At 37.9% G+C, this 21,562-nt stretch overlaps 1 protein-coding gene across 1 annotated transcript in view; it reads right to left on the bottom strand.

The window, feature by feature from the left end:
- Positions 1-20,662, bottom strand: part of LOC140242621 (transmembrane protein 181-like) — a 49,819-nt gene extending 29,157 nt beyond the window's left edge. Inside the window, exon 1 of the mRNA XM_072322373.1 lies at positions 20,526-20,662. Within this exon, the coding sequence (XP_072178474.1) occupies positions 20,526-20,662 (137 nt within the window). The remainder of the gene's footprint in view (positions 1-20,525) is intronic.
- Between the last annotated feature and the right edge of the window lie 900 nt (positions 20,663-21,562).

The following is a 21,562-nucleotide window of genomic DNA, read 5'->3' as shown; positions in this document are numbered from 1 at the left end:
GTAGCGGTAATTGGATCCTTTTCGACCCCTATCGATCCGGGCCGTGTCAACCCGCTTCGTCCCGTACCGACCCAGATGTTACCTAGGTAAACCTTGACCCTTGTCATCATCCGTTGCATGAAGGCGATTATATACTATACACAGCCCAGTCGCTGTACATGGTACGTCGCGATAGCGTAACAGCGTCTGGTCGGGCTAGAAGGCAATGCGACATGCGGTATACAGCAAGGGTCCATACGGTTTTACGCTGCAGGTTTCAGTGGGTCGATGCGAGTCAATGAAGTTCGAACCTGATCAATTTGGATATCAATAGACATCTAACGGGTTAGTCGATACGGAATTGAAATCCACGAGAAAATTTTGAACATGACCAAAAATTTTCACCGCCGTATTGAAGACGTAGGCCCCAGATTCCAGAATCCATCAGGAATTGACACGGGTTACGATGCGGGTCAATGCGGGTCGATACGATTTTAATTTCTTATGGACCCGGTACGAAATCCGGCCGTGTGTGACTCTAGCATAAAAGCTCTCTGCCGCCGAGCCGAGCCAGCCTGACTCCACCTCCAACGGAGCTCCCCGCTAGACCAGCGGTAGCGAGCCCCGCGGTCCCCGGTACACGTAGGTTGGTGCTACGTAAAAAGTTTCGCTGACGCCAGGCCTGTATCGAACGCGACCGCGCGAACGTACAACGAACTGGTATGTAGGGGTGTTTGCAAACATTCTTTCGAACAAATAATCTGATATGAATGGGCAAAATCGTGAAATAGGCCCCACCGCAGTGCGCGTGCACCCGTGCGTTAGCAAGCAAGGTTAGGTTAGGGTTAGGGTTTAGGGTTAGGTAGGGTTGTATTTATGGTTAAATTGGCCATTAAATTAGTCAAGGGACATTAGGGAGTCCTTCCCAGAATAAAAAGTAGAAGACCAAAGAAAAAAACGGGAGAAAGGGAGGACGAAAGATGCTATGCTGTGGAAATCGGCCCCACCGCCGTATGCATCTCGCGTAAACGCCGTTTGATGGGGCCGCATTCACGAGTATTATACTGTGGAAGAAAGCCCCACCGCCGTGCTTATCTACCGATGAACGCCACACGGTGGGGCTGAATTCACGAGTATAAACAGGCGAGCCGCCGTAGTATTTGTACGGACACGCAGTGGTGGGGCCTATTTCACGAGTATGCCTATGAATGTGTAATATTCGTCAGTTTATCTACTTACGAATCTAAAATGGCCGGAATTCGCATGATGAAAGACCTTGCTAGAAAGCACTTATTCTAAAGTTCAACTCCTTTCATCGGACTTCCTTTTCCTTCCACTCCTGTGCACGTTGAATTGACTCCACTCGAAATGTTATTTACACAAAAACGTGGGAGTGCTATATAAAATTGAGCACAGCACGTCGTGGGCGCCTGGTGTGGCGTATCACTAGTATCCACAACCTAATTAAATCAAACGCAATAATGATTTGTGTTAATAAAGACCAGACATGAAACGCCGCGCCTTTTCAAACCCGAAAGATGATAATCATGGTTTTTTGTTTTTTTTTATGCTAAAAGTAATGATATGGAATCAGGAAAATTGATAGCTAGATAGACTATAATTCTATAATGAAGGAATTTGTAAAAAGAAAACATTTTCTAGTGGATTTGGCAAAAAATAAAATAAAATGGTAAATATCTCGGTTTTGGAAAAATGCTATTGTTACACTGCGTTTTTCCAAGGGGGGGGGGGGGTATACAGGTTATCATAAAGGGCAAATCACACAATATTGTGAAAAAAATAGCTTTTAATGTTCAAATATCAGAATGTGTGCGGTAGTAGGATAGACATTATAATCTAATATTTTTGTGGGCTTCTGTAACTCTGTGGGAAATATGAATTGTTAAAAAGCAACAGAAAATGAAAGCTCCTATATACATCAATGCTATACCAGGCTACTTTGCAACAAAAAAAAAAATAATGATAATAAATAAATAAATAAAATAATACGGTCAGTGACAGTGGCAAGTTTAGATCAACATTTATTTTGTTGGCGAACTGTTCATTTGAAAGCAAAACTGACGGAAGACAGACTCGGTGATGAGAGCTGCAATCGAAGTGCTATGAAAAGAGATGAACCATTAACAATCGAAGGAGTGTTACGTCATCATCTCAAAATATATCATGGATGTATGTATGTATGTATGTATGTATATGTATGCATGTGTGTATACAATAACATGTATGTATGTATGCATGTATGTATGTATATATGTATGTATGTATGTATGTATGTATGTATTATATGTATGTATGTACGCCCTACTATCATGCCAGTATCAGGCCCTTTATATACATCAGCAGGTATGTATATTTAATTTGCTCACGCAGTTCATTATCTATAACAATTATTATATTCAGTAATTCATTCACTTCTTATTTGCCGATGTTTTATATTGAGAGCTTCAATCCTCCATTATAGAGTGCACTGAAATCGAAAATTAAAGCTTAAAGCTCAACTTACTTGGGCGTTTGTTTGGAATCATTGTTAATGTGGCACTTATTATATTTCCTAAAATCAATGTAATGCTAGCATTATACTTATTCCAATGTCCCATCATAAGGGCCTTAGCCCTCAGCATACGTTTACCTTCACAGTGCATTCTTTATATCATTTGAGTGTGAGTATAGATATTTGATTGTACTTTTAAGGATTGTACCCAATGGCAAATGCATTGCTGATTAACATTATTCTTTTCCTGTCATTACTATCATTACATTACTTTGTGATAATTGCTGTTTCAAGATTGTTCGTAGGTGAAGATGTCCACGTGACAGGGACACTAAAACCACATCACCTGTCAAACAAGACAGAGAAAAAAAAACCCATAAAAAGCACTTAATTGGCTGAGTGCCAATTCAGACCAAGTTAAAACTGACATGCAAGAAAAAGTCATCTTCACGCGGCAAAATGATCCTCGTATTTTTATCATTTCAGGGGGAAAAACACAAACTAAACTCCCAGTCTCTCTGTCTCTGTGGTCTGTATGTTCGTGAGTGTGTTTGCATTCGAGGCGAATCACCACCACGCACCGTATTGTCCTTTTAAAGGGACTATATAGCCACGGGGAGATGACGGAATTCTCTCGTTGCCATGGTAACCAGAGATATGACGTCAATCTTATCTCGTTTTCAACAAGTATTCACCAGGGTCGTTCAGCAAAAGAAAAAGAAAAAAAAATCACTTGAAATTATTCGTGTGAGTGCATTTTGAAGATTCTTTTGCCTCACACGTCTATAGCGTTTTTATAAAAACGCATAGAATTACAATAATTTCGTTGGTTTCGAACGCAGGGAAATTCATCCTTTTCAGTGCGATTTCAAGAAGGGCAAGAATTGCTACCATATGGACGGCGAATCGGATCTACCATTTACAGTGATTTAGCTATGTGACATTTACGAGACTAAGGAACGGGTGAAAAGGGTAGGGGAAATAAGTACTGTATCTACGCCGCCCCTCGACAAGCTCTATGCGTGCGTGGTGAATGATGGAGCTGCCGTCAGCCGTGCCTGACGATATACGTGTTTTAACTCTCGATGCATTTTTAGAACAACTTTTATTTCAGGACATCATTTCTTGTCATTTCAAAGCGAGTATAAACTACTACATGTATATTTTACACGTAAGGTTGACGAGTTGTGTGTGTTTGCACAAACATGTTTTGTACAATCGTGTAGTAAAACCCTTATATCGATGCTTCAAGAGCTATTTCTTTTTCTGAGTCAGATAATCAGTGCATTTTGAAAGAAATGCGTATATATTCACTATTGTAAGTTCATTAATGTCTTATAATCACGCAATGAACGTGAATACGAGAAATAATGTCAAACACGCAACACACTGTGCTATGTCGACCACAAAATTGATAGAAAAACCAAGCAAAAGTCCGTGGGATCTTATGGCGCGTGATGTCTCAACAAAATAAACTTTACCACATGTCAGGGGATCGGTATATGGATGTAATGTTGGCCTATTCTTCAGGCAATTAGCCACTAGCAAGTGTCAATTTAAACAAGCACCTGTGCCAAAGGAGACCATGTATTCTGAGCAGCTGATAGTCGACCGATAGGTGGCGCCCGGCCTCATGGATAATTAGTGGTGTTGTTTTCTGAAAGTGAATCTTTATTTGCTCTTATATCAATAGGTACACTGTATTATTTTATGCACACAGTCATAGTTTTTGCCAGGGTATATTGTTACTATAGGTCTCGTCGAAAAGAAGACAAATGTTTTGAATATAAACTAGCAATATTTTACGTTTCTTAATACCACCATAGTCAACTGACGATGAATAATAACTCTTTTTACTATTGGTACACAGATGATTTTTTTTTTTTGTGTGTGTGTGTGCAATAACGAACAATAGCTAGTTCAGACGGCCCTGCCTATGCCCAAGAGTTCCAAATTAGGCTAATGAAATGGTTTGCTGAGAAAAACAAAATTGCATATTGACACACTGCAAAAAGTCCGGTGTTAAATAGTGAACACCGAGCTGGTGTTAAATTTTCGGTGCTCATTTAGGTGTTAAATTAACACCTCCGGGTGTCATTTCCAAATTTTAAACTGTTTTTTGAAGAGTTTCTTAGTAACTGCACTTCTTGTTGATTTTTGATTTAAACAAGACAATCAAGAATTTTACATTAAAATACTAGATTTTTGAAAAAATGTGAAAATAAATTTACACCAAAGTAACACCAGCTGGTGTGGTCTCTTATTGAAGCTGGACGGGTGTTAAACCATTGATATTAACACCAACAAATATCAAATCAACACCATGTGGTGTCATGTTTTAATTAACACCAGTACAGTGTCAAAATAACACCAGGTACAGTGTCAAATTAACACCACGAAGTGTCAGGTGAACACTTTTCAACACCACCACAGTGCATTTTTAACACCTGTGGGTGTGGTCCTTTATTGAAGTTTGATCGGTGTTAGATTTAACACCCGTGGTGTTAAATCTAACACCGATGTTTTTACAGTGCAGCAAGGTTAATAAAAAGCAAACAAACAAGAAAACAAAGGTTTGAAAAAGATGAGTTAAAGACAAAGCTGTGACTAAGCAATCGTCCATAGATAACGTATACGTACTCAACGTATACGTTATTATAACGTTATACGTACTAAAAAACTTTTTTTTTTTTCAGGATACCACCGAATATTTTATAGGGGACCGGTTACAGGATGGTACTATACGTACACGGTTTTTCGTGGCCCAATGTATAAAGCTTTAATCAAGAAAGAGCTATTAAACCCTTCTGCCTTATAGCCATAATATTGTCACCCATGAAGTAGCGCAAGCAGGCTGCTTGAGCTCTTCGATGAAACCCAATGCAATACCGAGGCAACAATTTCTATAAAAGCAAGCCTGAACATATAGAGTTGAAATCCTTAAACATACATTTGACATGTGGTTTTTGTGCTTCTATGTTTGTCTATTTTACTCCTTCTATATACGATTCCATTCATTTATTGTTAGACAGGTATAGAGATCTGGTTAATCATCGAAGATAGGCTCCAAGAGATGTTTTAACAAGACAGACTGCTTGTAATCCTCGCGAGCTGCTGTCCGTGTACTAGTAGTTGTTCGAAAGAACGTAGCAACACAATTGAACGGAATAATTGAATAGAGGAATGCTCACGGCAGCGCTTTTGACGTTGAAGGATAGAACCAAACAAGCTGACGAGTTGCATTGCGGGGGAGTGGGGTAACAGAGGTATTTTATCGACGAACCTTCTTCAAGGCTGTAATCAAACAAGACATCATGTACCTGGTTATCTCAAGTTGTTGCTACTTGAAGCACATTTAAAGATAGTCCACGGGGGTGAGAGAACACTCGATCACTTCCTTGGTATAAGAGCTTATTCACAAAATACCACTTAACCCTCTGCATACCAACATTACAGTCCTGTTCATCATGTTCATAGGTTTGGTATGCACATTTTGTGCGCAGTTTGACTCATTAGCACAGATAGTTAAAATGTCTCTTACAGACCTCAATTCTCATACATCAGATGGTCGTTTGTGGGTAAGTATAACGTCATCTCGTCATAAAGCAACATGACACTGTGTTTATAGAAATTATACAACTGCAGTAAACCGCGGGAAAATACCATATAGGAGGGGAAGCAAAGTGAATACTATAAAATAATACTCTACATCTACTTGCCAGTCCAAAGGCCTGTACCTTTCCGTAACTAAACTTTGTCATTACATGTACTAATGACTGGGGCAACTATTGGTCGTCTTACATAACAAAATGATATTGAAACACGTGCTGTCATGATGAAATTTGATGCAACCAGAGAGGGCGTGCTATGAGATTGAATGTTGCCATTCATTCACGATAAACCATCAGAGAAGCTTGTAATGAAATAAATAATATTGATACTAATAGGTCGATTCTGAGAATAACAGGAGCCGATGGGTGAAGGGATATACTTGGAGGTTTGAAGGCTTTCGTATAGAAACAGGTGGGATTTGAATGTGTCACGTTCCACTCTCTTGTAAATTGGCTGCAATGACGAAAAGAATGCAGAAATTACAAGGGAAAAACGATCGACTCATTTCAGAATCAATCTTTTGTTGACACCGAAGGTCATAGCAAAGGACTTCTGGAGATACATTGGAGTTACTTCTCGCTGATGTTGTCTTCATTTTGTATTATTCATCGCCGATGAGGATTTTACTTGCGATCTTTATGCAATTACATCTTTGCAGAAAATGAGACGCCGTGATATTGAGAAGAATACAGAAAAGAAATCAGCGGGCTCGGAAAAAATGTTATTGTCGTTCTTATCCTCTTAATGAGGAGGTACTTTTCAGCTTAAATTCAAACGTATATGTTTAATACGCTTCCTACAGGAAAATCGAATCGTCTGGCGAAATGAAGTTGAGATTGAATATGCATGGTTGTAAAAGGCAGCAGACAGGTAGCTAGAGACAAGTTAGTAATATGGCACAACCATTGATGGTATAGTTTTGGTTGAGATAGGTTTCAGATTTAACTTTTTGTAAGATAAAGTAGAAACCATCTATATGAAATATCAATAAGCATGCAATTCTAAGACGAATTAAAAGTTTATTTCAAGAAAATTTTGTAATGGACAAGATAATTATCTAAAAACAAAGTAAAACAAAATCAATGGTGGGACCCACCTTTTATTGGTACCACTTTGCTTTACTTTGTTGTTGGATATCTCAGCCATGTCAAAACCAATTTCATCGAATAAACTTTTAATTCCTCTTAGAATATTGTATGCTGTTTTATATTTCATGTATATAAGCGGTGTCTAATCATCCTGTGGGAAGTTTAAAAAAAGAAGACCTGAATACCCATCATCTCAACCAAAACTATACCATCCCTTTAAAGTTCACCGAGCCCGAACTGCTCAGCTAATGCATTGGTGGGTGGCTAAAACGTTATACGAAAACGGCTCGGGCGCAATAATGTCCTTCTCTCGCTTCACTATTATAGTCAATTTGATTCTTGAATCATCCCGGATGATGCCCCTAAAACTCAAAATGAACTGGATATCGAATTGGACATTATTTACACCTCGTAATTCGATAGGTAAACGTTTACTGTACACTCCAATGGAAGGGCGTCTTTTCTGCTGGTTTTATAGGGTAAATTGAAATTGCATTATTGATGAACATGGTTCGGTATAGTGCACACTTAAGACACAGCAACCAAAATCCGAAGTCACCCCGTCTCTTTTATTCGTAGATTTAAGCCAATCTTGGGTAAAATACCTAAACCCTGAGGTTATTAGTCATCTCTCTCTCTCTCCAAAAAAAAAAAAAAAAAAAAATCGTCTGATTGTTGATCAAAATATTGTCTCCAATTTACTTGAAGAGCATTCTATAGACTTGACGAGGAAGATTTCTTGAAAAATTTGTCACAGTATTTTAAGTGCTGTCTTCTGCATGGAACATGGAATCATACGAATCAAAACAAACATTATTATGTACCCCATTTACAGAGTTCCGTATATTTATAAAAGTATAGATGTAATAACATACACATCTCCAAAGAAAAGAAATAAGCCAGTCAGTCCAAATTTAGACGTAACATATACATGTTGTAAAATGTATACATACACACACACAAACACACCAACACACACATAATGCAATACCCCAACTGTAGAATATTATTGTGTGTTGCGTGTGTGCGTGTGTGTGTTAAAATGCATAGAGAGATAGTAATAGATGAATAAATGGAGAGATAGATGATGAGAGAAAGAGAGAGGTCAAGAGGTCAATTTGGACAGTGGAACAGACATGAAAATAGAAAGAAATTTCAGTTTGAGGAGCATAATTATACTTCTCTGAATAAATGAGATTTTTCTATCATTTGCATGATCGTATGCTGACTGAAAATATTTTCTGTGCCCTTTTAAAGATTAGATTTAGCGAGCAAAAAAAAAAAACAAGAAACGAGAAAAAAATTGTGGAATAGCAGTCAGAGAGGTTAATAGAGGGGAAGGGGATATTTAAAAAAAAAAAAAAAACATTGAGAGGAATGTGATTATACGTAGACGGGCTATCGACAGCTTGACAGATACATGATTGTAGATGGATACATAGAATGATAAAAATAGATATGATTATAAAGAGATAGAAAGAGAGAAAGAAAAGAGACAGAAAAGATACTGCTAAGAGGTAGAGGGAGAGAGAGAGACCGAGAAAGTCGTGGTTGCATGTGTGCAGACATACAAAATATCGACAGACGAGATATGATTGATATGATTGATATAGGCAGACAACTAAATGAGGCAGGTAGAGAAAGAATACAGGAAGAAATAAAGATATAGACAGACAGACAGACAGACAGACAGATAGAGAAAGATAGACATATAGATGTAGATGGATAGATTATAGTCATATATATATATATATATATATATATATATATATAAGATAGATAGATAGATATGTGGATGAACAACTGCTAGATAGATTTAAAAACAGACAGGGAGAGTTATTGCTCTATTGAATGCTGTATAGAGAGGGAGAGAGAGGGAAAGAAAGTTGTGTTTATATAGACAATTTTCCCAAGACGGACAGATGCATATTTGTAGATTGACAGATAAGTCAGGGAAAAAAAAGAGCTGAATATATACAGGTATACGATAGGAGAGAGAAAGATGAATTGATACGAAAGTAATATCTTGACAAAATACCCAGAATTATGTATACCACATTATAGTAGAGACAGATTAACAGAGAGAGAGAGAGAAAAAAAATCATATAGATTTGCGCAAATATTGGACCATGACGTAGCTGCCGGACGCCAATGCATCTGACCATGAACTGTGATTGTACGATGAAAAATGATTTAGCTGATTAATCTGTAAATCTGAGCGTGTATACAATGTGTGAGTAATCTATTTTTAATAATTGCTATCAAATAGTGTACTTTTCTCTCTGTGTTATAGAGTTGTATTGAATTGTGTCATTGTTGTAAAATTATATAAATTGAATGAGACTTTATCAAAAGAAAATATTGGAGTGTGCCTGATTTTGAGCGATTCGCGAGCATGATTCTTGCATGCTAACATCTATCACTGAAGCTTGATCTTAATGGTTTTCTTTCCTTTTTCACTCTTAAGATACAATCATGCACACTCGTCACATAGGATACAACAATTCAATCATCGGTGTACACAGCGACACATTGCCCTGAGCAAATTTGATATTTGCCGCTCAAATATTTACACCTTCCAGACTGAAACTTGAATCCCTTAATGTTCGTGTTGGATTTTTTAATCCTTCCCCTTAATCGCATCCACTGCACTTACGGATGCAAAGAGGATGTAAAGCGTACACAAAATCTTGCCATCCGTTGGAAAACGCTACGAATCCGCTGTGTACCCATAGCATACGTGTTTCATCCGCTCTATCCATCGAGCATCCGTCCACTGTGATTTCATCCGCGCAAAAAGTTTTAAGCTGCTTAAAACTTTTAGAACGGATGAACTTTCCGCTGTGTACGATATAAATTCGCGACATACGAGCAACAAACGTTATATGTCCGTGCGGCATCCCTTAAACGTCCGCTGCATCCTCTCTGCATCCTCTGGGCATCCTCGCAACTCACATCCGCTGCAGCTAAAAACGGAAAGAGGGAGGAAAGATATGGTACGTGGAACGTCTTTACATCGTTAATAGCACGTTAATAGAAAGGATGTAAGCGTATGCATCTCGTATATAAAGCATTTCGAAAGCATCCCCTCTGCATCCGCTCTGCATCCGCTCTGCATCCACTCTGCATCCGCTTTTTCTGCTATGCGTCCGTTTCGCAATTATCTCCGGTAACCCCTTCGGAGCTGTCATCCCCTTCCATCCGCTTTCATCCGCTAGGCTTCCGATGAACATCCATTTAACATCCCCGCTACATACTACCCACGTCCGTTCTATTTCCGTTCTGTTACCGCCAATTTTCGCCAATTTTGTCAATTTCTGGAGCGGATGAAAGCGGATGAAGCCATCCCCGAAATTTTGCTCGTCCGCTGTGTCCTTTCTGCATACGCTTTGTGTCCGTCGGCCAGTGGGACCGGGCCTTTAGGTTGCACCCACGAACGCCAACTGTACAGTACATGTACAATGTACCTCTCTTATCCGTCTGTATAGTTACATGTATTATAATACGATTTTGTATAAGGGACATCATTTTATCCTGTTACAAACGATTCTATGATCTGCTCTCATATACTTGATATACATGATAATTATATATGAATGAACCAATAATTCGTTGTGGATTACTCGTATTGTATAATTTTGTATAGTATGGCCCTAATATAAAGTTGATATGTTGAACTATACTCCTATAAGAAATTGTATTTCTTTTGACCCGGATATATACTTCCATGATAAAGTTGAATGTGCTGTATAAATCAGTTAAGACAATGTAACATACTAGTAATGGACGGAGAGGTGGATTTCTGACTTGTAGTCGTTGAGTGAGGCGTTTATTGGAGTTGGATGCTGGCTGTATGCAAACGCTATTGGTCTGGGCCCCGTCTTATAAAGACTTGTGATTGATTCAAATTAATCGCAACTTTGCGACTGAATGCAAATCCATCTTATAAAAAAGTTATGATAGAACTTAAGATGGAGAACTGCTATCAATCAATCACAGGTTGCGATTGATTGCAGCTTTCAAGAGATTTGTGATTGATTGATTTCTATCACAAGTTTTATAAGACAGGGCCCAGTTTATCCAACCATGGACCCAGTAGTAAGTCCGTTCCAACGAGGTATATAGCCTAATAGCACCTCCTTGGTTTATCATGCATGGCTTGAGAAAGACAAACAAAGAAAAGATAGCATCGCGCGAAAAATGGCATGAAAATAGAAAATGATGACGTATTGTATATAGACGTGTATCCCGTCGTGTTACTATCTTGATATGCGTCCTCTCGTAAAGGCGAGTACGGGATAAAAGAGATTGCCATACATACATATATATATATATATATATATATATGAACTGTAATTATGTTATTCGAATTGATTAATTTCACGGGTTGTGATTAATTCAACGTGTCATTTTTTTCTTGAATCGTGCATGCAATGCAGACGTGTTTTGCTGTCGTTGTTTTTCGTGGGGGGATGTGTGCATGCTGGGATGTAGGTTGTTGACTGTTCTTTACTGAATGTTTAAACTTGGTCCCTGTATCATTCTCTACTGACATCTTATATCTTCAAAAATTTAGGCTTTTCATATCCATCTGTCTATCTCATTACTTTGTTTTTGTCGAGCTCTCGGTCCTTCCTATCCGATTCTTTTTCTTTCTTTTTTCTCTCACCATCTATAGTCTCTCTATCTCTCTCCCTATCGTTATTGCTTGATATAACACTCAAAGTGCCGGCACGAGGCAAGGTCTAGCGTGGTAAATGCTCGCCCCAATAATGATCATTAGAGGGGTGTCTCATTAGAGCCGCCCTGTATAGGAAGATGAGAAAACAACATGTTGAAATTACACCGTCTGCGCTATAAGATAGCGTCGCACGCAACCTCGGCTATACGAAACAACACATTTCCGTATTAGAGCATCATGCTATTCGCATCGTTGAAAACCACGCGTGTAAAGGTGAAGGGGCCAATGTGTTTTTGTTTTTTTGTTTTTTGTTTTTTTCCATAATATTTTATTGATTTCCGTATTAAATTCAAATACATGAGCAATCAAAATACGTATTTACCAAAATCAACACAAATCAACATTACATAATCTTAATCGATGAAAACAAATCCAGCTGTACTTTCAGCGAACAATACATTCAATAAAAAATACCTTAACACATCATACATAAAACACTTGAATAGAATCTATTTCCCTTTTGTCTCTCCCATCCATGCAGTGGTTAAAACCAATGCCCCTCCCCACCATTCTCTCTTCCCCTCCACTCTCATCCCAACCCTTCCCACCATTTTCTCTTCCTCTCCCATCCCACCCTCCCTCCCTGTGGACATGACTGTGGCTCCGTGTTCTTCCAAACTAATCTTTATACTTCAAACTGTCCCCATTTACTAAACTGAATAGTTAAAGTACCCCTCATTGACGTAAATTTCATTTCTTCCAATCTATAATCATTCTTAAATATCATTTTGTTATTTCATTATTATGAAGGCGACTTTTTATATGTTCTCTGCTTTTAAAAATCAAATATTTGACAGAAATAGTGTTGGTAGCGATCGATCATGATTGTAAGTCTCATCATGATAATGATTTTCATGATCGTTGAGATTAATTTGCGCGTATGTTGCTGTGCCTGAAATGGTGACGGCGACGACGTCGATGATGACGATGACGATGATGATGCTTATGACAGTGATGGTGGTGTTGATTGTTATGATTATTATCATAAAATCGGATAAGAAAAAAGGAAGTCATGACATTCTCAAATTTCTTTTTTTTTTCTGAAAACACTTCTTGACCAGTCGTTATGAATATTCAAATCAGCAAATTGATGATGTCATGTTCTCACAATTTCTTGTTCATTTAATTTTACAGAAATTACAAAAATCTCACATTTTAGCTGTATTATACAAAACTTGCCTTAACACCACCCCCCCCCCCCAAAAAAAAAGAACAAATGCTAACTCCGATACATTTTGGTATGGGAATATGCTTTTACCTGTAATAAACTAAATGATGTAGCTGAAAAAGAAAGAAAAATCCCGAATTTCATAGAATAAACGTACATGAAAAATTGTGAAGGCTTGATATCATCAACTCGCTCATTTGAATACTCATAAGAGCTGGCGAAGAAATCTTCTCAGAGAAAAAAAGAATGAAATTTCAAAATGTCGCATCTTCCTTTCTTATCCGATTTTTGTCATTTTTGGAACGTTCTGTGGGGATTTTTTTTCCTCTCTTTCTTTTAGATTTTATTTATCTTTGGGGTCGATTTCCTGTTTTATAGACCCTTATTTGTACTATACAGTATTGGAAACTTGAATACACGTGATATGGAGGTGCTGCGGGAAGGAGAATTACGATGAACATTGCAAGGGTAACATTGAGGATTGCGTGGGAGGATGGGCTTAATCCTCTCATCCTCAATTTTGAAGTAATGTGTATGAAATTGTTGCCAAAGAGTTAATGAAACGGCATCACATTGGTCGTCCATGCCAAGAGTAAACAGAAATGATCAAGGGATGACGAAGATGACGAAGAAGCAAACAGATAGATAGAAAGCGAGTATGTCTGACACAGCATATTGACTTTCAGAACAAGTGCACATAAAATTATTGTGAACAGGTATAGCACGATACGCGCAAATTGTGATCGAGCGAGTACGACATCTCATTGCAGTACGTATAGTTACCGGTGGCTGAAAACAGGGAGGTGACCCTGCTGAAAATAACCTCCTGCATGCCGTGATGGCGTCGACCCAGAATCAAGTTGTAAATCTAATTTCCAATGCGGCGTGGGAGGTCTTAAAAAGTTATCGGCTCAAAGTGTTTGAAAATTTGAGCTCGCCTCTTATTTTCGCGTCCAGTTTTACCGATCATGCATTGATCATTATTGCACTCATAATTACGTCTATCGGTTGGCAAGCGCGAGCACTACTGAGTTTAGGATGGCGCACAAGATTATCATATTTATTTCATTAAACTTTTTAGTTCCTATGGGGATATGGTACACGTGGACATAGAATTAAGCTATATATAGGAGAAGTTCCTGCTTTTTTATGACAGAAATAAATATCGTATGCCCATCGCGGTGGGGTCTCTCTCTCAGCCGTGCCATATATCGGGATTACATGGATGGAAGGAGCTTAATGACGCGGGCCTGAGCAACGGCCCGATCGGAAATTCTCAATTCTGCTTGTTTGATATGCTTGTTTGTTTGATTTGTTGCGATTTACGTTTTATAAGGCTATAGATAGACATCAATTAAGTGGGTTGTGGTTTAACGTGCAAGGAGCTTAACAATGCTAGTATAGTGTCCCGATCACTCACTATTATTATTATTATTATTATCATTATTATTATCATTACTATTAGAATAGTTTATTTGGTTAAAAAAACTTGCAAACTCGTAGCCCGAAAGCTAAAATACATTGCAATGACATTATAAATACCTCTAAATTAAATAGAACACATTGAACTGTCGTACATAACATCCATATCAGGAATCACAATTGAATATATTGCACAAAAATACAAGTATATTATTATTATTATTATTATTATTATTATTATTATCATTATCGTTATTACTATGATTGAGGTGAAGATAGCAGAGCAGGTCAAAAGAGAAATACGATGAAGTTTACGACGTCGATGAATACTCAGTAATGAAATTTGAAGCTTTCGGAGGGGACTTAAAACAGTCGGTATCATTGGCGGATCCAGGCGGGGGCGCGCCGGGCGTCCCCCCCCCCCCCCTTCCCCTTTAATTTTGTAAAGGCGCCCCCTTTTTACGGAATTCCTGAATCCCCCACCCACCCCCATGATCATAACTTACCTACAATAATTAATTGCATTATAAAGCAGCAACGTAAATTATATCCTAATGAAATTACATCTTATAAGTTTTGTTGTGAAGAGGGTTACAAACCCATCCAACGTTGCATTTCTGAAGTATAGGTCTATACACCATTATCATAAGGAACAGAGTAAGATTAGAGTGAGATAAAGAGCTTTTTGTAACCACATGTATTACGGAATCGGGAATATAAAGACCCAATAAAGACCCATTTTCTTCTTAAAACGAAAGTATAATAATCCACAATGTGCTAACTCCTCAACCAACGGGAACAATGCAAACTCTTTCCCATGCAGAGAATCCGAGGTGATGGTGTATGAAATTATGAAATTATGAAATTGTAGGTAGTATTTAGACAAAATAAATACTAATTTGTATGAAATTGTTGACAGGTTAAGAATAATGATTAAAGCGCATTTGTATTATTCATATGCCCTGTATTTTGTAATAATGGAAGTTGGTCCTGGCTCGTTATTGTATTGCATCATCCATGTATGTATTGGCCCTTGAATAAATTTATTCTCGTTCAATCTTTGATCTGCTCGAAAACGACTTCCGAAAATTAGCGGACTTGGTTTTTAGGCCGCTGAGAACAAATTCAGCCTATATAAGAATAGGATGGGGTTAAATATAGGATTCATTGATTATTCAGGTGACGTTAGCTAGCTAGAATGCCACGGGAAGTTTGAACCCATCGTTTGGCACGTACATTATACTGTGATGATATTATGAAAGAAAGGGAAAAAATAAAGAAAACAGCCATCTTGTAAAGCGGTAATGTGGTTGACGAAAGAAACACTGGGCACTCACCATTTTGATCAATAACAGAAAGTGCTATGGTAACCTGGGATTCCTGCTTTGTAAAACATATGCATTCTTGTCTCTATCTTTAGTGTTATAAAGTACGTGCCGCACTTACGATTGTTTAGTTGCATTCATGTTTTCAAAAGGCACAAAATGACACGTCAGCAAACACATATCATGATAAAATACTGAGTTTCAAAGAGAGAAAGATGAGAAGATACAACCTTTTTCAACTTCCTCCTACCACAGATACAACAGTTACTTGTCTTCACAGAAGTCCAGATTTGAGTTCCGAGATCCCTTTGTTACACTTTGTTACCGTGATAAAGTGTGCATTGTTTCATTTTTTTTAATGACATCATTCGTGCATATACTTTATATTGTACTCGAAAAAACAAACTGTTCTTATCAGATGAATGAAAGACGAATCGACAACTTGTACCACTTTGAATCATGTTTTCTTTTTTCTTTTTTGACGGTGGAAATAAACAAACTATTTTAATAATAAAACAAATAATTGAATTGAATTGAATTGAATCGAATAGAATTGAATTGAATTGAATTGAACTGAATCAAGCCACCTGTGCATTAAATTTCATCCGTTACTCCTGAACTTAAAAGATATTGTTTACCATTGGGAGCAGTGATTTAAAAATGTTCGAGTTATCACATTTGAAGCATTTGTGGAGGTCAGTTGTATCACAAAACATCCTACCATATAAAGAATTGCAATGAAACCTAAAATAAAAGGAGATATCACTATTTTCTCATTAAACCATAACTGTAGACGGTTTAGTTTACAAACAATTTCATTATAACTATTGTTCACTTCTTGTATATTTAATAATGACATACTGATTAGCAAATTTACATCGGGTGTTTCTCTCCCTAACTAACATTTTAGAACTATTTTGATGCACTAAAGCTGGATTTTGTTTCATCTGCAAATGGTATGGCTCTAAATCAGTGGCCATAAATATCAGACGTGATTGGATGCCGCACGTCTTCCATATCACAACAATACAGTTTCCTCACTACTGGATTGTAGAGATTGAATATTGTACGTCTCTTCAGTAACCATGGAAACAACGTCATGTTCCATTTATTATGACACATCTTTTTGAGTAACAATCGCGCTTTCGAAGAGTGAAACCGTCAAAATAATCGACGGCGATCGTTGAGTTCCGTTATAAATGAAATCCAGTTAACCTTAAATGAGTTTTGATGAATGGTTTTTGGCACACTATACCTGACGGTGAATGGGGAACAACGACATTACTGTGGTTATGTTTTTAAGTGATTGCCAGATCTTGATTTGTGATATTCTCTCTATAGTTTCTACTCCATCGCGTTAAAGGTTATTTCCAGCATCATATATCATCTCAAAGATACCTGTCATTGAGACATCTCAGGTGAGTATAATGACAGAGATGATGACGTCACGGGTCATCCCATGAGGAAACCGATGGATTTTGGTCTATGGGAACTATACTTGAATGACGCGGACGCATTTAGACGGATCAAGAAGGGATCATTCCTGCAGGCGTGTAAGTATCAAATCTTGAAAGAGATTATCGGATCGTTGTCTTGAAAGATTCTGACTATTATATAGTTTTCACTCTCCCTCCCCCCCCCCTCTCTCAAACTGTCGTCCTAGAATCTTTTCATACATTCTGAATTTGTGTAGGTTTCCATCTGTTTAAGAAGAAAAAAATGAGATCGGTTCCCATTTACTTCGAAGTTTTGTGCAGAAGATTCCTTTTCTGACAACATTTTCATTTGGGTTGGTGTGAAATCGCTCTCTAATCAAAAATTTCCATTACAGGGCAGACCCGTCTCGTTGGGCTAAAATCCATTAAAACCATGTGACAGCATAAGCTCTGTTAACTAATTGTGATTAACGGAAAAAGTTGTTTTTGTTTTTGCTTTTGTCTTGATATATCGATAATCTATAGATAATGCTACACTTTTACTCCGACAAGAACAGGTATTAAAGATTTGCCTCAGAGAAATATCTCCTTGACAAGATCTGTTTATAGACCTTTTTATTTTTTTGATCTATTGACAAGTGGGCAATTACTACACATGACTCTCTTCTCTATCCCTCCCAATAGATAAACATGCGTGTATGTGTTCGTTAAGGGTCTGTGTGCATGTGCACAATATCATTTGGATATAGGCCCTAGATGTACATGTATAATAATTATGTTACGTATAAAATATACCGCAATATACGATAAAAACAGAAAAATATATCTCCGTGTGTACAATTTACTATACCTTTATGAGCGAGTGGGTGAAATGGTGTAATATTAGTGCTGCTTGTGTTTAATGTCCCATATAATCATGCATTGAGAAAGAGAGGGAGAGAGGGGGGGGGGGGGGAGGGGAGGGAGAGAGCGGGAGAGAGAGAATAAGATATGATAAGATTTGGATTTGGAAATGTTAGAGTTCGCGCGCGCAAGGAGTTTGATGAATTTTTCATTCAGGTGAGAGCGTTTGCCCGTGGGAGGATTTCCCACTGATGATAATAAAATTCTTTTTAAGGAAAATGTCATGTGCGATACGTGTTAATCATCTCGTGCGCAGTCTAAATATTATGCATTTACAACCTGTTTTACCATTTCTGTACGAGGGGGTGAAATGGAAATGGATAATACATCGTGTTCCATCAGTGTTATCAACAAAATAGTAACTCATGGTGATCTGCTCTATATTCCTCATCAACTCCTTCATAATGAATTGTGACTGCCGGGTTTCGTTTTGTTGGTGGTTTTTTTTTTTTTCTGACAGAATTGTACGCAGACGTCATCACTTCTAAATAATCCAAGTAAGGCATCTTTTACGTGGGCCTCTCTTTTCCAACAATGACTTTGAATGGTTTCATATATGTTTATATGAATTTGTATTACATCTCTCTTATACATTGGGAAAATGTGGCCATAGGCAATAGAATGTGCTTTGAATTGAATTGAATCTGTTGTCATGATAGATCGAGACTCTTTCTTATTGCAATAGTCATGAGATTTACTCAGCATAATTTACAATGTATTAGTAATTGTCTGTTTATGTTTGTAATGTTTTGTTAGTTTTTGTTTCATTTCATAAATGAAATGAAATGAAATGTTTTGTTAGTTTATTTCAGCGACTCATATTGTCATGTACTACAGAGATAATAAATATTATATCTCCATGTTTTATCGTCCATCTAATTTCATGGCACGTACATTATGCATATATTTAGCAAACCATAAAACAAACACAATACAGTTATAATTATGATGCATACACTCAAAATCTAATTCTCTCTCTCTCTCTATTTATATATGTATAATCTATATATCTTTATATTCTTGTTCTTATATAACGTAGATGTATTATAATGTGTTATATATATATATATATATATATATATATATATATATATATATATATATATACATGTATTATATACATATACATGTATATATATACATGTTTTATATATATATATATATATATATATATATATACGTATATAGTACATTACCATAATGGGAAAAGCTGTCAGGAGATTATTACAGCAACGCAGTGTCACCATTCATCCTTCAACTTTGTGGGAATGAAAATCACTGCGATATCAACTTTCTTGCAACACCCCATAGTGGGGTGTTGCAAGAAAGTTGCAATCAATTGCAAATAATTGCTAATTTTGAAACAACCATTCTGATTGGCTCAGTGTCTGCCCTATTAAGAAGACATGCATGCAACAATGATTTTGATTGGCAAGTGACAATCAGTTGCAAGTTGCAATTGATTGCAACTTTCTTGCTTATATAGAGTATGTTCATGTATGTTAAACGTGTATATATCATAAACATCTATAATTATGAACATTAATCTAAGTAATTACATGTGGTGTATGCAGTAATCTATGTGTGTGTATGTGTGTGTGTGTGTGTGTGTGAGTGTGCGTGCGTGTGTATGTAAGTATGTGTCTGCGTGTAACAGAGTCTTATTTTCGCCGCTGGGTCTGATACGACTGGACTGCGTAGCAGCCTTTTTCTCGCACTGCAAAAGGATGCCTTGACAACGATCAAAGGTATACCAAGGATAAGAACGCGTTTGCATTACATTTTGCTAATTCTGCATATTCATTACAAGGGCTATGAATTGTTAGATTATTAAGGAGTAGGGTCTTTTTTTTTTTCATCTTCTATATTGTTACCCTTTAAGACGAAACGACGTAGTAAGTATAACAAGAAAAAATACTACATTGTAATGCTAATATCATTTAACGGGTATAGTCTGCCACAAATTACCGGCACTCAAAATATCAATAATTTCGGACGTTCAGGAGAGGGGGGGGGGGGGGATACATTTCTCGCGACAGTCAAAAGCCCGTTAATCACGAGCAGAATTCGGTTTTGCCGTATAACGGCCATGGCAGAATTGAAATCACATTGGTGACCGAGTTTGTCAGCCGGTGGAGGTTAAAGGAACTATAACGCTGAAACCACGTATAACATGAATTGCGCACTGATCAAACAGCGGTCAATGCGATAACATCCCGTAATCATTAACTCAAGGAAAAACCGATTGTCGGCCATTCACAACAAACAAAGACTACGATCTGGTCAGAGACTTACAATAGGTGGACAGACATGGGGTCTACTAAATGAGAACAACTAACCTGTTAGATCTGTCATAGTAGTATTTTGGAACGATGAAATCCTGCACTGCTGAGTATAAGTCAAATGCTCCTTTGCAAGATGATTTCAGTTTAGCCGTCCACTGTGGCGCCTTGTAGGAGAAGCCGTAGGCATCCATCCCGGCTTATTAACGCCACAGATAAGACAAAGATATTTCCCTGCAAGAGCTGCTTCACTGGGCAGACGTCAATTGGAATGTATAGAAATGCCAGTCGTGGTGTTGAATATCATCGATAACCTTGACGATGTCGTGTATTCCGTGTTCGTTCAGTTCGACGACACGGTTGAGCACGCGAAAGACCTGTTTAAGAGGACGGTCGAGGGGCTGTATCTAGCATCCGTACTCAAGCTAGCTTTCTAACCTAGCTTCCAATCCTCGTCGTTGCACAGTGCGTGTATTGTATGAATGGAGGGCTGCAGCAGAGCGCGTGCGTTGAGTCTTGTGTGTACGAGGCAGAGGATGCAAACACACAATACACACGCACTTTCTCTTCCTTTCTCACTCACACACGAGTGTGTATTCTTTGCACATCTACAGAGTGCGAGCCAGTGGCGCCCGTTTGCTCCTTCGTTCACATCAGGCTCCGTGTACGATGATGAAGATGGAGAATGGAGACCCCCAGTCCCCACGAGTCGCTCGCAATGAGGAGAAAAAGAAAGAAGAACCCGAAGGATGGCTTTGGAACATGGATCAGCTATAGGTTGCATCCACGAGATGATGCTGTTAGCTGTGGGCAGCCGATGACCGCGTGCCACGGTCAAGGTGCTACGTATTTACAGTTGACAGGCGAACTGTTTAGGATCGATACAACTCATTTCCCAATCACATGGTGTTGTGCTTGATCGTATATATAGGATCCTAGTCGTGAAATTATCGCCTCTACTGTATTTTGATATATCTGCCCAGATGGGGACGTTGTCATCATTATTTGTTGCTCTCGGTTGTTGTTGTTGTTGTTAACCAAAAGAAGGAAACGGTAAAAGATAGAAAGACGACGGCAGGACAGCAAGCCTAGTT

Source organism: Diadema setosum, chromosome 19, assembly GCF_964275005.1.
Source record: "Diadema setosum chromosome 19, eeDiaSeto1, whole genome shotgun sequence".
In the NCBI taxonomy this organism is placed as follows: domain Eukaryota; kingdom Metazoa; phylum Echinodermata; class Echinoidea; order Diadematoida; family Diadematidae; genus Diadema; species Diadema setosum.
This window is presented reverse-complemented; position numbering and strand designations above follow the sequence as displayed.